Source organism: Mesitornis unicolor, unplaced genomic scaffold, assembly GCF_000695765.1.
Source record: "Mesitornis unicolor isolate BGI_N332 unplaced genomic scaffold, ASM69576v1 scaffold34148, whole genome shotgun sequence".
Lineage (NCBI taxonomy): Eukaryota > Metazoa > Chordata > Aves > Mesitornithiformes > Mesitornithidae > Mesitornis > Mesitornis unicolor.
Window position 1 is genome coordinate 114,031 of NW_010203373.1, and position 14,350 is coordinate 128,380.

Sequence of the window (14,350 nt, forward strand, 5' to 3'; positions counted from 1 at the left end):
GAAATGCAGAGGGTATTAAAATATTTGTAAATTGTGTGGTGTTAAAGTGGAGATGCTGGAAGGTGAGAGTAACAACGCCTGTGCTGTTACAGAGGATACATCCAGTCTGGGTTCACACTGAAGGAAAGGATCAAGTGACTTAGGAAATGTTGTCCTGCACTGACAGAACAGTAATGAACCACACAAGCACACACATTCAGTAACCACAGAACAGTTTCATGTCAATTATCATCTGCTACAGGATAAATCAGACTTGATCACCCTACAATCAGCAGAAACCATGAGGACCATTATGGTTCATGGCCTGATCTAACCTGATCCCACATTCCTGGAGTACGCGAAGGGACTGGAGCTGGAGTCAGTGAAGTCAACAAACAGGTCGGGTACCTCAGATCTAAGCCAAGTTGCTTCACTTGGCATTCAAATGGGCTAGCAAAGCTCACATGGCCATTTATGATGTCTTTCATACGGGAATCTGATCGTACATAATGCAACACACAAAGAAAGCATTTCTAAGCTTTTTGGTAAGAAGGAAAAAAAGAGCTAAGCAAAAGAGGCCATAGTTTTAGACAACTCTTTTCAGAATGGGACTGTGTGGGGTTTGTTTCTGTTTAGTAATTTACTCAGTTAAATACATGTACACTATTTGATTTGCATCATCTTGCAAGTTATCTGCATACCTATGACAAGCAGACCTTTAAAGGAATTAAAACACTTTTTTCTGGATATTTTGAGAATCCTAGTGCACAAAAAAAGTTTTGGGTTGCTCAGGTGAAACTGCTGTTTCCAATTTTTTTCTGAAGCACTTTCTCCTTAGGAAAACTTACACATTTTGTGTTGTTGCTTGTGAAGCAGAGGCTGGGAATGTCCCTACTGCTGCCTTTCTGGCTCTGTCTTCAGAAGCAGTTAATGCTTTTCAGCATTTGCAAGAGCATGCATCCCCTAATCACCTCTGATTTCGCATGTGGATAGTCCTGGATTCATTTATTCGGTTTAGATCACGTTTCAGTTAAATCAATTTTCTAACAGAGAAGTACTCAGCAAATCATTTATCTTTTCACCTGGGACCATAAGATTTTACACAAGGTTCACACAGACGCAAAATCCACGATAGTAAAAACATACAATGGATATCTTCCCCTACAGCAAGATCTCTCCTGAAGCACATCAACACAGCTGGTACAGATGCATTTACACTTGCAATGACAGCAACAACTGAGCTGAAGTACCTCAAGCATAAGAATATTCCCTGCCACCTCAGGTGCATCACAGCTGTTAAGTGATAAATAAGTGCTTTAACTCAAAAAAAGTTTGTAGAAATGTACAGCAACGATCACACACTGAAAAACAAGAGACATTTAGGTCTTACCTGTTATATTCCGATAAAGCCTGGGCAATTACAAGTCCCATTCCCTGAAAAAAAAGCATTAAAAAAAAAAATCTTTACATCCCAAATCTCTGTGCAGGAAACCACTCACTGAACACACACAGCAGTGCTGCACCCTCCACGATAACCTAGCACACTATGAAGAATTTCCCGTCCAGCTGTTTGAACTATGAAGACACACTATGACACAATAAAAATATCATCTAAAAATCAAAATGCCAAAATTTAAAGTTGAATATCTAATTACTAAGTTCAGCAGAGAATGTTGCAATTGGGTAAGGTGATCAAACTGTCCAAATCATGAGTGGCCTTATCTAGTGCAAGAGTGAGTTAGGGCAAAAACCCACCACAGCGGTGTTCTTTACAGTAGCACTGTTCCCAGACCACCTTTCTACGACACCGTGACTGCATTCATTCCACCTCAATACCACATGTGAGAGACCATCCCAAGCAGCACAAAGGAACCAAGTCAAATACTCACATTGAGTGTGGCCTCATCATCTACGATGGAGAGCTTCACAATGTAGGGATTCACTGACTGCTCAGGGGGTGGTAGAGAAGGAATAAAGAAAATCGGTTTTAAGTTCAGCCATTAGGAAAAAATACTATTATCTTTCAAAGTTTACCCAACCACCTGGGAAGAATCTCCATCCTGTCCCACAAAACAGAATACAAAGAAACAGGACCCACAGCACATGCAAAGGCTGCTATGCCTGGGATACCTTCTCTTCACTTTGCTCAGCCAGACAGGCTCCTGATTTTACTGAGGCAAGAGGGAGTTTCTGCTCCTCTGCCAGCTCATTTTTCAGTCCCCAAAGCGGAGCAGCTGTCCTGCAAGCCCGTTATCTGCAACACACACACTGTCACGCAGCAGGAACAAGCAGTGAGACTGGGACTGAACATCAGCGCTCTGCTATCTCTCTTCTGCAACACCTTGCAAAGATTGCTTAAAGGAAGGAGGACCCAGGAGGGCATGACAATGTTATGGGCTCATCTGCTGCTGGGTTAGAGCTCAGCACTTTAACAGTTTGCACCACTGAGAGCTAGAAGTCTCTGAGAATATAAATACCGTGAACTTAGTTGAACAAGGCACATGGGCTCCATCTATAAAGGTAAGTCCTAATAATTTAGGAAGCACTTTAGATTAGCAATGCACATTTGTTTTTCCTTGCTTGTATGTGTCAGTGCAGAACTATCAAAGTTGATTTAGAACCAGGACAGAGAAGGAAAGGCTCTATCTGTGTAGTAAGCCCAAACTGACTGGGAAGAATAAAACACAAATCATGCATCAGATGCAGCCCTACAAATTACACAGTTATCCAACTGATTTCCCCATGACTTGACAGCAAAATAAAAATAAGGCTGATCAGAAAACACCCACAATTATTTGGTGCTTTGGGAAGATCAGGCTTGCTTTCTGGATCCAAAAAGAAACTGATCAGAACAGACCAAAGCTCAGGCAGTTTGTCAGCTTGCCTCCAGCAGCATGCGGCCCCATGCTGCCTCAGAAAAAGACAGAAAACTCACACAGAACCCATCTGTGCACGAAGCATGCAAAAACATTTCCTCAAGGCTGGAGTAGAGGCTCCTATTGAGTAACAATATATGGTCCTCTCCATAGGAGAGCTGGCCTAGCTTGCTACAGATCTCTGTGCTCTATCTTGTCAGTTGTCATTTCCATATCTGCAGAAGTCTGTTTAGTAATTCCTGTCTGAAGTACTCCATTCACCTGACACATGCCATGCCTCCCTTAGGCTTTCTCTGACTCCTTCAGCAGCAGGCAGACGAGTAACCAGCGCAATCCACATCCTGTATTACTCTGTGGAACCAGGCAGTTTCTGGCGCCTTTCCGTGTGCAAGCCTGTGCCGGTGTGATGAGAATATTTCCTGCTCTGCCCACAGGGCACACAGTTTGCTCCTGCCACTCAGTTACAACAACAGTTCCAGTTATTGCCTGTTCATCTATGACAAATGACAGCAACCTGAAGGTTGTACAAGCACTGCTACACCCAACCCATACTATTTGCCTGCTTCCCTATTCTATTCCTGCTATTTCAGAGTTTCCTCCATCTTTCCCTCACTGGGAATTCACAGCACAAGTTTTAGAAGTCTAAATTACACCTGTCACACCACAACATCCAGAAACATGCAACAGCCTTGAAAAGTGGTTGATAAGCATTTTGAAAACTTCAAAGTGTGTCAATGAAGCAGTGACACAAACTTAGAAATAGCTTCTGCCTCCACCTTTCTCCAGAAAGAACACAAAAATATGCTTCTCAGCTCTTCAGAGAACACAGTTCTCCTACCACTGCCGTCAGATAACAAACACTGTAGCATCAAGGTCTCCTCAGTGACGAGCACAAACTCCTGGAATCTGGGAATACTCCAGGTGTCCTGCATGATCTCCCCACCATTAGATGCCAACAGTCTCATAGGAATTAAGGTGGAAGCTGCAGGGAGATCATTACTAGGTAATTTTTAAAAGACAAGCCAATTAAAAGCAGGTCAGAAACGCAATCTCCACATGAGAAATGCCATACAAAGTGTGTGTTAAATGAGGATCTGACAGAAGGAAAGAGATCTCCATGCCGCCAAATGCACCTCAGTCTCCAGCACAAACCTATGGAAAACAAATTTTTAGTAGGAAAAGAAAGCAGAAAAAAATAAGATAACCATGTGCAATCCCTAGTTAGCTGCTTAACTTATTTTCACATTTGTAACACAAATGAGGGCCAGAGTCCACTCGATTACTCCTTGCAAGTGTTTTCCCTGAATGCTCATTAGGGATGATTCAGCAGCTCTGCTGCCAGCCCTGATGAGGCCATCTCCTCTGCAGGCAGGCCATCTTGCAGGGAACTGGAGCTTGAGTAATTACTGTTTTTGTTAGAGATTAATTTAAAATAATTTCAGTTGTGTGAGAATCAAAAAAAAAAAAAATAAAAAATTTCTGACTCTCCAGTGTCGGTGTCTCTTCAGCACCTGTAGCTGACTACACCAAGGAGAGGCAAGTGCACATAATCGCTCAGAAAGGGCTGTTGGATACACCATATGCCGCCAGACAAGCACACAAAGGGAAAAACCCACCTTTTGACCGCTTTCTTTCAGCCCTGCCTAGCAAAGGACACAATACGCAATTCTAGCAGGTTGAACATGACACAAAGAAATTTCCACCTAGATGTTATATCAAGGAATCTAATTATTTAAAAGTCACTACCTGATTTTATGTTTTAAGTTGCTATTCTAGCAGCTAGCCCTTAAAACACTGAGAAAGTGATAAAATAACTTCTCTTCCTCACAGCATTTTCTCTGTTTGGCAGTCTTTTGTGTACATTTAGCATCACCATTCCTGATACAGTCAATTATTTAGTTACTTTTTCATGTTTCTCTCACGTAGTATCAAGGTAAAAAATATTTTCTCCGGAATCAGGACTAGGATTTAAAAAAAAAAAAAGTGTAAAATACAGCTAAAGACTTGAATAAGTATATACTTGGAACAACTTTTGAAAATTACTGGGTTTCAGATCAGGGACATCCCTTTAAAGGTTCCATGTAAAGACATTTAAATCATTTTTACTCCTAGAACAGAAGTTAATGAGCAAGCCAAGATCATGGTAATGAAAAGTATGGACAGATATTCCCCAGGGAATTTGAAAGGAGACTACAAAACTCACATCCCAAAAATACGAAAGAACATTCTGATGCAAAACACACTGGTATTCACACTAAAGACAGACACAAAATCATAGTCAACTAATGAATTTTCAATCTAATTAGATTTAAGGTACGCCACCGTACACTGACAACCATGCAACCCCCAAACTGACTAAGGGTCAAAGCAGAGCAAATGAAAGCAGTTACTCTACTTAAGGACAAAGAGTATGAGTGCATTCCTACAGGTTCTGCTTGTAGCACTGCTTACAAAAGGCAGCGTCAGGCAACCGTCACATAAAACCTTTCTCCAAGTTGCATTCAGCCTTGCCAGGTGAACTACTCGAGTGGAAATTCCCCTTGCTACACATCTGCCTCAGGTCAGACTGTACTTTTCAAACATGACCACCATTTCTTTTGGGTGACCAGGTTGGAGACATCTAGGACAACATTTTCCAAAGCACTCGACCCCAACTCAATATTCCACAGAAAGCTACTGCAAAGAGCAGAGGTATAGTGTGAGGTACTCACGGCTCTCTACCTTACTAAGGATATAAACTACATACACAGGGATCCATAGCTCAGGATGGGACAGCTCTCCACTCTTTGACCCAAATGAGACCTCTGGTCTTTCCAGTCTGCCCTCACCCTTACCATTCCCAGCAGTCTCCCCTCAAGACCATACACTGAAACCCAACTCCGTACTCCTGTTCCATGCTACCACGGCACAGATTGCTGAACAGTATCTGTAACCGATGATTCTGACAAGATTCACAGGAATGAGAAATTAACAGGGATTACTTTGACACTAAGCATAGCTCCTGTCTTTGCCTATTTTCTAGGTCTATTCATAGTTCAAACCACAACCTACTATAAAACCAGGTAGGTTTAGGAGCCTGCCCCTCCCAGTAATTCTGTTGATGAGGGGATATTCCAGCAGTTTCCCATTTTTTGCCATTCTAAGTATATTAAGATATAAAAAAAATTTGCTTCGTGCAAAGAAAAGCCAACATTAGACGGGTTTTTTGACATTTGAAATGTTTCTTTTTCAAGGTGATGAATAACAGAAAAAATGGAAATATATCACAAAGTAGTACAACCAGTTTAGAAAAGGAAGATGAATAAAGTTTCTCAGAGAGGAAACAGTCAAAGAGACAGAGACAGATTTCTCTTGGAAGTACTCGCTGTGATGTTTCAGTTCATTCTTTGGTCACAGCTTCACCAAGTCTTCTGGGGATCTGTGCTTTTTCAGTCTGCTAGTCAGGTTCTGAATCACAAACTCAGTCTGAAGCCCAAGATGACTGACAACTCATTTTACTTTGGAGATTATGTGTAACTGCACAGTCACATGCACAAAGGCAAACATGCAAGTTCGGCACAACAGTAACTCTTCCAAAAGGACCTTCCTCCAAATACTTTCATGAAGCAAATACAAATTCCGTAGAGGGTTACTTTCATGCTTGCACAAAACGAGCTGTATGAATATCATACACATGACAGAGAGAGAGAGAGACAGATACGGTTACCATAATGTGACTGCCTTGCAAAACTTCTGTAGCTCTGATACCCTGATAAATGTTGTAGTGCTTACTGCTAAAAACTGTACTGTAGGATGCCTTAATAATCCAGAGGCCAGTGTAAATTAATAAAATAGAGAGAAGTGATGTTTCTGTTACTCAGAAGAATACCTACCTCATACTTTCTGTAGTTGACCAGCAAGGCAAGAAGGACAACAGCATCATAGCCATGTTCCCTGCGGCTAAGTGGGCTGGACAGGATCTGGAATAAATAATCACACTGTTCTGCTCAGGCTTGCTTCAGGAAGTTTGCAGTCACTCTCAGACAGCGCATGGCCATCAAATGTATGCATAAGAGCAAATTATGTCCTAACTGAGAGAGGACATTTAAGGTCAAAGGAGCATTGGTGCTTCCAAGAAGTTCTGCACACAGAGAAGCTTATTTATGACAGAGAGGATGCACATAGGTTTTCTGGGCATAAATGGCAAATATATTTTTCAACAGCACTGGGCAGTATCTCAGTGCATCACCAACATTATCTGTGCAAGTTTTCTGGGTTTCCCCAGGCCCAGTTCCACTTCTAGAAAGTATAATTTATCAAAGATCAGAAAAAACCTCAATATATCCAGACTGCCTTTTGAAAAAAGTTCCTCTGATACAGGAATTCTCTGTGAGATTAGCCCAGAAATCTGTTCAGCTTCTATCTATGCACAAATGTCTCAACTGAAAATATATACTCAGTAGTGACTGAAAACAACAGACTAGTGCAAGGACGAGACAGCATTTAAAAAAAAAAATCTATGACTGAGCTATGAATGGAAGCAACACACAGTGCCAGTCAGCTATGCTGCACTGAAAAAAATGAAAAGCAAATATAAGACTGAAAGCTCTCACTATGGAAGAGGAGCCCCTGCAGTAGAAAGAACAACTCTTACCTGTAAAATAGCTTCAAATATGCTGTTAATCATCACATACTCCAGGATGGTGTTCTGGCTAATGTTATCTGTCACCTGCATACAAACACAAGTTTTAAAATCTCACCTGAAGCCTCCCATAGTGCTGCAGCTGCCTCTGGCACACACGAGGAACAGAAGACTTCTACTACCAGATGGACACATTTATCTAGAAGCTCACACTTAGTCAACAAGTCAAGGTGTGACTAGCAGTGGAGCTAGACATGAAGTAAAAGAAATCTGTCCTGCCTCCCATCCCTCTCTCTGGCAAGAAGCATGACCCACATCTAAGAGCTCCCCCATTCCTCTACAGATCGATATTTTACACAGCTGCATGACAACAGCCATCAGCAGCTGAAGCAGGCTGCTATGCTGCAGGCAGAGGGTGAAAAAAGCAAGGCCCATATGCTCCACTGAGCACTTTTCCATCACAAACAGAGCACTGAAGGCCTCCCTCACACTCAATTCTCTCTTATCACAGCCCATACAGTTTGCAGTTGACCATCTCCAAGAGATGCTGAGTGACCATTTGTTCCAACTTTCTCATTCTTCATATCCTCACCAGTCTTGTCTATTCCATGCTTCCTGTCTTTCCTCAACACCTCTCTTCTGCTCCCTTCTCATTTATCTGAGATTTCTTAAATATCTTTTTCCCTGAAAAAAAACAGTGAATCCAATTGACACTTTCTCCTGCACTGCTCTCCTTATGCTCCAGCTGGCAACTATCTCATGAGGTGAAAATAGTCGGCTAGTCTGTATTGGCATGGTGATTAGAGCAATGATGCTTATTATAGACTGACCTTTGTTCTCACAATTTCTTCCCCTCTTAAGCTTCACACTCCAGCATTCTGCTCAAGTTCTGAGACAGTTCCATCCCTCCAGATGTGGCTCACATAAAGCTTTAAGTTGTTATATAGCTGGTATTCACTTACCGTCACCAAGCAGAGAAGTAGCTTCAGACACAAGCTTTTGAGGCTTTCAGAACCTTCCGCACAGAGGAGTGAGTCCAAGCTCTCCATCAGATTCTAAAGAACAACAATCACATTATTTCAAAGTAATATATTAAATTATTTGAAATGTCTGTTATAAAAAGTTTTTTGGGAGATTCACATACAAGAGCACCAATATAAAGTCATGTTATTCCAAAAGCACTAACCGAGCCATTACTACTGTTACACAGGCCACGTCCACACTATTGGTTCTCAACATTGGTTTGTGTTAACTACATTTTAATGACTACAGCTGTAACATGATGATCATTTTCCAAGACTTTTCTCTAGATGCATGAGAGATTTTTGTATACCCATAACAACAGATTTTGTTCACAAAGTAATTTCAAGCTGTACAAATATGATCTTCCTTTTTGTTTGCAAGACGATAATATCAGTGCTCTCTTTTTTCAATATTCCATTTTACTTAGAGGCACCATGAGATTTTTTTCTAAGTAGCACCCCTTCGATTTAATAGTGCATATATAAGTTATGATTAAAACGATACTATATAGCTGTTTGACATACTATATAGCTGTTTGACAGATATCCATAAATTAATTGCTTTCTAAATACTAAGTTACAGGTAATACAGTTATTCTTAAAGAAAAAATGAAGTCCCGATAGGCAAGTTACTACTTAGTATTTTCCCCAAATGTACTACTTTTTTGAAAGAGATGAAAGATACAACAGGAATTCAGCTTTATCACCAATTACTTTGTCATACTTAACATCTTTACAGTGAAGAGCATCAAGTAAGTTTAAAATGGTACATGAGCTGATGGAAACGTGAGAACACAACATATGACTATTAGCTAAAAATTAAGGACCAGGTATGAGGCTCAATATTAGGTGCTAATGGCCTGTGACAACCGTTTATAGCCTGTCCCTGTTTGAGCTAAACAGAACCATGACATAGCCTTAAGATTTCTTAACCAAAGTGACTGCACAGCATGGAATTAAGGGAAAAGAAAGAAAAGTGCTCTGTTGTATTAGAGACAAACACAGAGAACCCAAATATCTTTGGGCCACTAGCAGGTAAATAACTTCAGGACAGCTGTCTTTAACAAGCAGCTGGAATATTTCCCCTGAAAGCTGCATCTTGGTAGACACATGTGTCTACAAATCACTGTCCCTGTCACATGCTGCTATGCAAACTATTTCTCTACATTGCCAGGGCCTCACCTTCATACATAGCTCTGCCTTATCAAAACCCACAAGCATGTTGATGATGTCAAACCCTGAGGTGGATTTGTTCTTCTGATGGACGCCTCGAATCAACGCACACAAAGTCTACAAAGGGAAAAATCAGACGGTAAGATGTAAGGAAACATCTACAACTCAGTAACAAAATCCACTCTAAAACCCTCTCCTAGCACTGGCAAAGCAGACATTTAAATGATTACCACCAGCCTGGAAGCCATACGTTTTGCCTGATTTCTTCTCCACCTCTATTGTTTCTAAGGAGGATCTTGGATGTTGAGAACTCAAAAAAGCCCCAAAATATTTGTCCATAATTTTCCTATTTGTTTCAGCTTAAGTGTTCCTACCTACTTCAGGGGCTTTAAGAACCTTCCTACTTGTTCTGTTACTTGTTACTGTCAGAGATGGGATACTGGGCTAAACAAACCCTTGGTCACCATAGTCATTCTCAAGAAAAGAATGTTTAAATAAGTGTGGGCTTCAGCATCACTTTCCACATGAGCACAGTGTGAGCACAGACAACGTGTCCACATGAGCACAGCTCTCCCATCCCAAGCCCAGAATGTGTTACCTGATTTCTATTTACACCCTCCCAGGAGGATTCGAGATTTGAGCCCAGGCCTAACTTTTGCCAGGAGCCTGAATACAAGCTTGTGAATTCAGGGTCAGGCTAGACTGTCTATGGAGCTATAACTACACTGTTTAATAGCATCCTTTCAAACTAATTTTAAAAAAAAAATCAAGACTGTACGTCATCAGAGGTGTAAATTTTCTCAGTTTTATATCAAATTTTTCCAGTTTACTGTCTGTCCAATGTTTTACAGGTGACTTCTCCAAACCCGAAATTCATATCCTGTATTCCTACAGCTGAGAGAAGCTGGGACAAATGCATTTACCAGACTGCATTTAATCAGCCTATGAACTCATAATATCAAGTACAAGACTGAGAAAGGCAGTCTTCTGCGCAAGAAATGGGACAGCACAGCTTTGGTAACAAACAATCTGCACGAAAATGTTTATTAATTCTGAGGGACAATTCTTCTCAGCTTCCATTTAGAATGCATCCAGCAGGGAAATCCCCCTGTCTAAGTTTCACACTAACTTCTCCAGAACTTTATTTCATTTTTAGACCCATTTGGAAATTCAAAAAGGAGGCTGAAATGGGGGACAACAGGAGAAAGTAGAAGACAAAGCTTCACAGAGTCCTCTTGAGCCTCTAAACTGACAGCCTGCAGTGTGAACAAGCCCCTCCTGTTCCTTCATTGCCATGTCCTTCATCCTGCACCACCAGATCTTCTTGAATTCTTAAGCAAGTTATTGTTTCTCAAGGACTAAAGAGACTATGAATGTTTGTAACCACAACAGAAAATAAGTAGCAACTGCTCTGCAGACACCACTTCTCCTCAGAACTAAAGAAATGTTTGATACCAGTAGCGAATACATTGCCTCATCAGAAGCAGAAGAGATCGTTCCCATCTCTCAGTGTAGTACCTGTAGAGCATTGACCACTCTGATTGGGTGTTCCTCACCCAGTGCCTGGATGCAGTGCTGAAACAAGCAGTTGATATTATCTTTTATCTTCATTAACTCTTCCCCATCCAGAGCCTCCAGCTTGCCTTCTAGATATTCCAAGTTGACCTGTCAGGTTAAGAAGGAGTTCATGCGTGTTATACAACCACTGACACCTTAGAAATGCAAGTCCTTGTGCTAATAGTCTGCCACTTCATAGGCAGAAGAGCAGGAGCAAATCAGAGGGTGTTTAATTCCTGTTACCTTCATGAGAAACAGCTCCTCCCAAAACCTAGGGTTGCATTTACTGGGGTCCTCTGTCTGAAAGGAAAAGGAACAGCTATGAATTGAAGAAACAAGAAGAAATAAGTCAAGCAGTATTTAAAGAAAATCATTATCATTAATAGCTCAGAGTCAGCACCATCCCACTGGATGACCAAGTGGTCACAGTACAGAATTCTGTCTATACAGACTCCCAGAAACAGAAGGACAAACAGAAGCTGTTCTCAACTGGGACGCCTCTGTTTATTTTCTGGATTATTTTTTGAGAAATACTTGAAAAGCTGTGACTTCCCATAGATCAAGAATAGTACTGGCACACAACAGTCAAGGTGACATTAGGGAAGACAGCAGAATACAGAGCTCTGTGTGACAACAGCAGAGCAGTCCTTGCTTACGTACACTGTGCAGTCCTTACCTTGGGAGAAGAATCCACCACGCAGAGCCTTCAGCACAAACTAAACCAAGAATATTTAACACAACACTTCAGAAAGAAGAGACACAAGTCCTTACCGTGAAAATCTCATCATACATCAACACGACTTTCTCCTTCAATGGCTTCTTGGAGGCTGAAGATTTCCGGAGCAACCCACCTTTCTTCTCTGTTTGGGCCATGCTGTATACCCTGAAGGTAAGAATAAACAAAAAAGGCTAAGGAGACTTGAACCTTTCTTCAAGGCATATCTCACCTGCCTCAACCACGACAGACTTTTTCATTGCACTGAAATACTAATGGCTTCTCACAAGCTGAATGTAGAGGCTTTAATAACTATACCAGAGAAGAAACCAGATCAAAGGTCCCCTCTAGCCCTATATCCCATTTCAAAGGAAGATGCAAAAGTCCAGCCACGGGCAGATATAAAATAACCTCCTTATGGATAAATTTTCTTAATTCTTCTCTGCTAGAAACTGATTCATGATCCAGACCAATGCAGGTTACATCTAGAAAAGTATGCATTCTTTAATCTCATTGCATGAACTGTGATACTTGTTATCAACTCATGGACCATGGTCAAGCCTCAAGAACATCTTGTGAAAAAGGCTCCTGAAACTGTTTCAAAAAGTCTTCTCTTATCTGTTTAATTTGCTAAATGCCAAAGCACTTCAAATTCTGCTTTTTCATTCAGAGGCGGTGTCCAATAGCAGGAAACATTTGGCTGCAAAGCCTGCCTAAAGCACTCCTGCCCCTCTTGCTCATCCCTACCTCTGCACCTTGGCATCCCTCAGCTGTGCCAGCTGCTCTGCAAATCAGGCCAGAGAAGAACTCCAGCCTCAAAACACCACACGTGGCTCAGTTTTAGGAGGAGGATGGAGGAACACAGGAGAGAAGCTTTGCAGGGATTTTTTTTTTTTTTTTAAACCAGGTGAATCTACTGATCCATTTGACAGCAAAGGGTTTTCTAGAAACACAAACAGGTTTTACTATAATTAGTGTCTCATGCTTACAGGTTATCCTATTAAAAAAAAAGGAACTATCGTTGTTACAAAGCGAGCTGTTACAAAAAGTAACACCCATAGCTGCAGCCCTGAACTTTCTGTGACAGCCAACGCGCTGCAGGGGCCGAGTCTCGGAACGCACGACTTGCCACGTACCCTCAACCTCCCGTCTGATGCTACAAAGCACATCACCACTCTGACCTTGCAAATACGTATTTATCTGCAAGCAGATTTCTCTGGCAAGCATCACAATTTTGCACTGTTCTAACCTCCTCTCCCACTGCTGCACTGTCAGAGGTACTTGGCAGAAAGGGAATGCCACCCCTTCATGTATACCTGAGCTCCCAACCTTTCTCCCACACCTACAAAGGTAATCACACACATGGCAGCAGCACACCTCGGGCAGAGGTTTGATTTAAGTCATGCTCCAGAAAAACATGGGCAGACTCTGGTGGCAGCTGCGCTCAGCCATGCTGAATTATGCATAGAGGTGAGCTCACTGCAATCAGCCTCTCCAAGACCCCAGAGCTTTCTGAGCCGGCAGCCACAGACACAGCTTCAGATTTAGCCTCCATCCCAGGCTGCCTAAACACCCTCCACACCCACAGTATGTTTAGATCTGTCTTGTTCTCAAGAAGCAGGTTTCAACAACTACTAAATGCCAGTTCCAGATCTCGTCTGCATTATTTCCACTGCAGACAGCCTTTGATTGTCTTAAACTACAACTATGTTCTCAAGTAGGGTAGTGCTCCCAGAGGAGGTTATTCAGACATCCAGCCCTTGAGCCATAAATCTCAGTTCCAAAACATCTTTGGGGCTGCAGAAACACTGCTGCTGCAGAAGACCGGACCCCAGGTGCAAAAGGCAGGAGATTCGCCTGGGTGGGGAAGCAGAGGGTAGGATAGAGAGCAGTAGATCTCCCACCTGAAAAGCTGAGGTTTCTATAGACAGGGGAGAGGTGTTGTCTCTTCCTGCAAGGAAGGGAATATGCACAGGTGGCTGGTTAAGGGCTGGTGTGTGCTGGGGTGAGAATGGTAACAGCCCCAAGCCTAGCAACTACTGCACCTTGACCTTCTGTAACTACAGAAACTGTTCCTGTAGCCTAGTAGGTCTACAGATTCAGTTAAAATAGAAAAAGGTTTAGACTAACAAATGAAAAAGAAAACATTATTCAATCATCTTGACAGCTTCTCTTTTACAGACTTTGCATTATTTTTAAACTGTCATGGGAAATAAGACATTATTCTAATTAGAAACGTAATTGGAAACAGAGAGAAATCCATTAAAAACCAAATCAAGAACGATGTCACTTTTAGCCTAGCAATACAAATCTTACCCAAGATTGCACAAAACTATTTCCCAACTAGAATTCTATGTTTCTGAACCTAAAGCAGCCGCCAGCCTCGGCATACGAACACATCCATCAG

At 41.7% G+C, this 14,350-nt stretch overlaps 1 protein-coding gene across 1 annotated transcript in view; it reads right to left on the reverse strand.

The window, feature by feature from the left end:
• The window catches only part of LOC104545522 (chromosome unknown open reading frame, human C10orf76), a 117,352-nt gene extending 105,247 nt beyond the window's left edge, over positions 1 to 12,105 (reverse strand). The window contains exons 1-9 of the mRNA XM_010190687.1: positions 12,000 to 12,105; positions 11,472 to 11,528; positions 11,190 to 11,336; positions 9,681 to 9,788; positions 8,439 to 8,531; positions 7,489 to 7,563; positions 6,728 to 6,814; positions 1,869 to 1,925; positions 1,370 to 1,413 (exon numbers count right to left, since the gene is read on the reverse strand). Of these exons, the coding sequence (XP_010188989.1) occupies positions 1,370 to 1,413; positions 1,869 to 1,925; positions 6,728 to 6,814; positions 7,489 to 7,563; positions 8,439 to 8,531; positions 9,681 to 9,788; positions 11,190 to 11,336; positions 11,472 to 11,528; positions 12,000 to 12,101 (770 nt within the window). The 5' untranslated portion in view covers positions 12,102 to 12,105. The remainder of the gene's footprint in view (positions 1 to 1,369; positions 1,414 to 1,868; positions 1,926 to 6,727; positions 6,815 to 7,488; positions 7,564 to 8,438; positions 8,532 to 9,680; positions 9,789 to 11,189; positions 11,337 to 11,471; positions 11,529 to 11,999) is intronic.
• Positions 12,106 to 14,350: the final 2,245 nt, after the last annotated feature.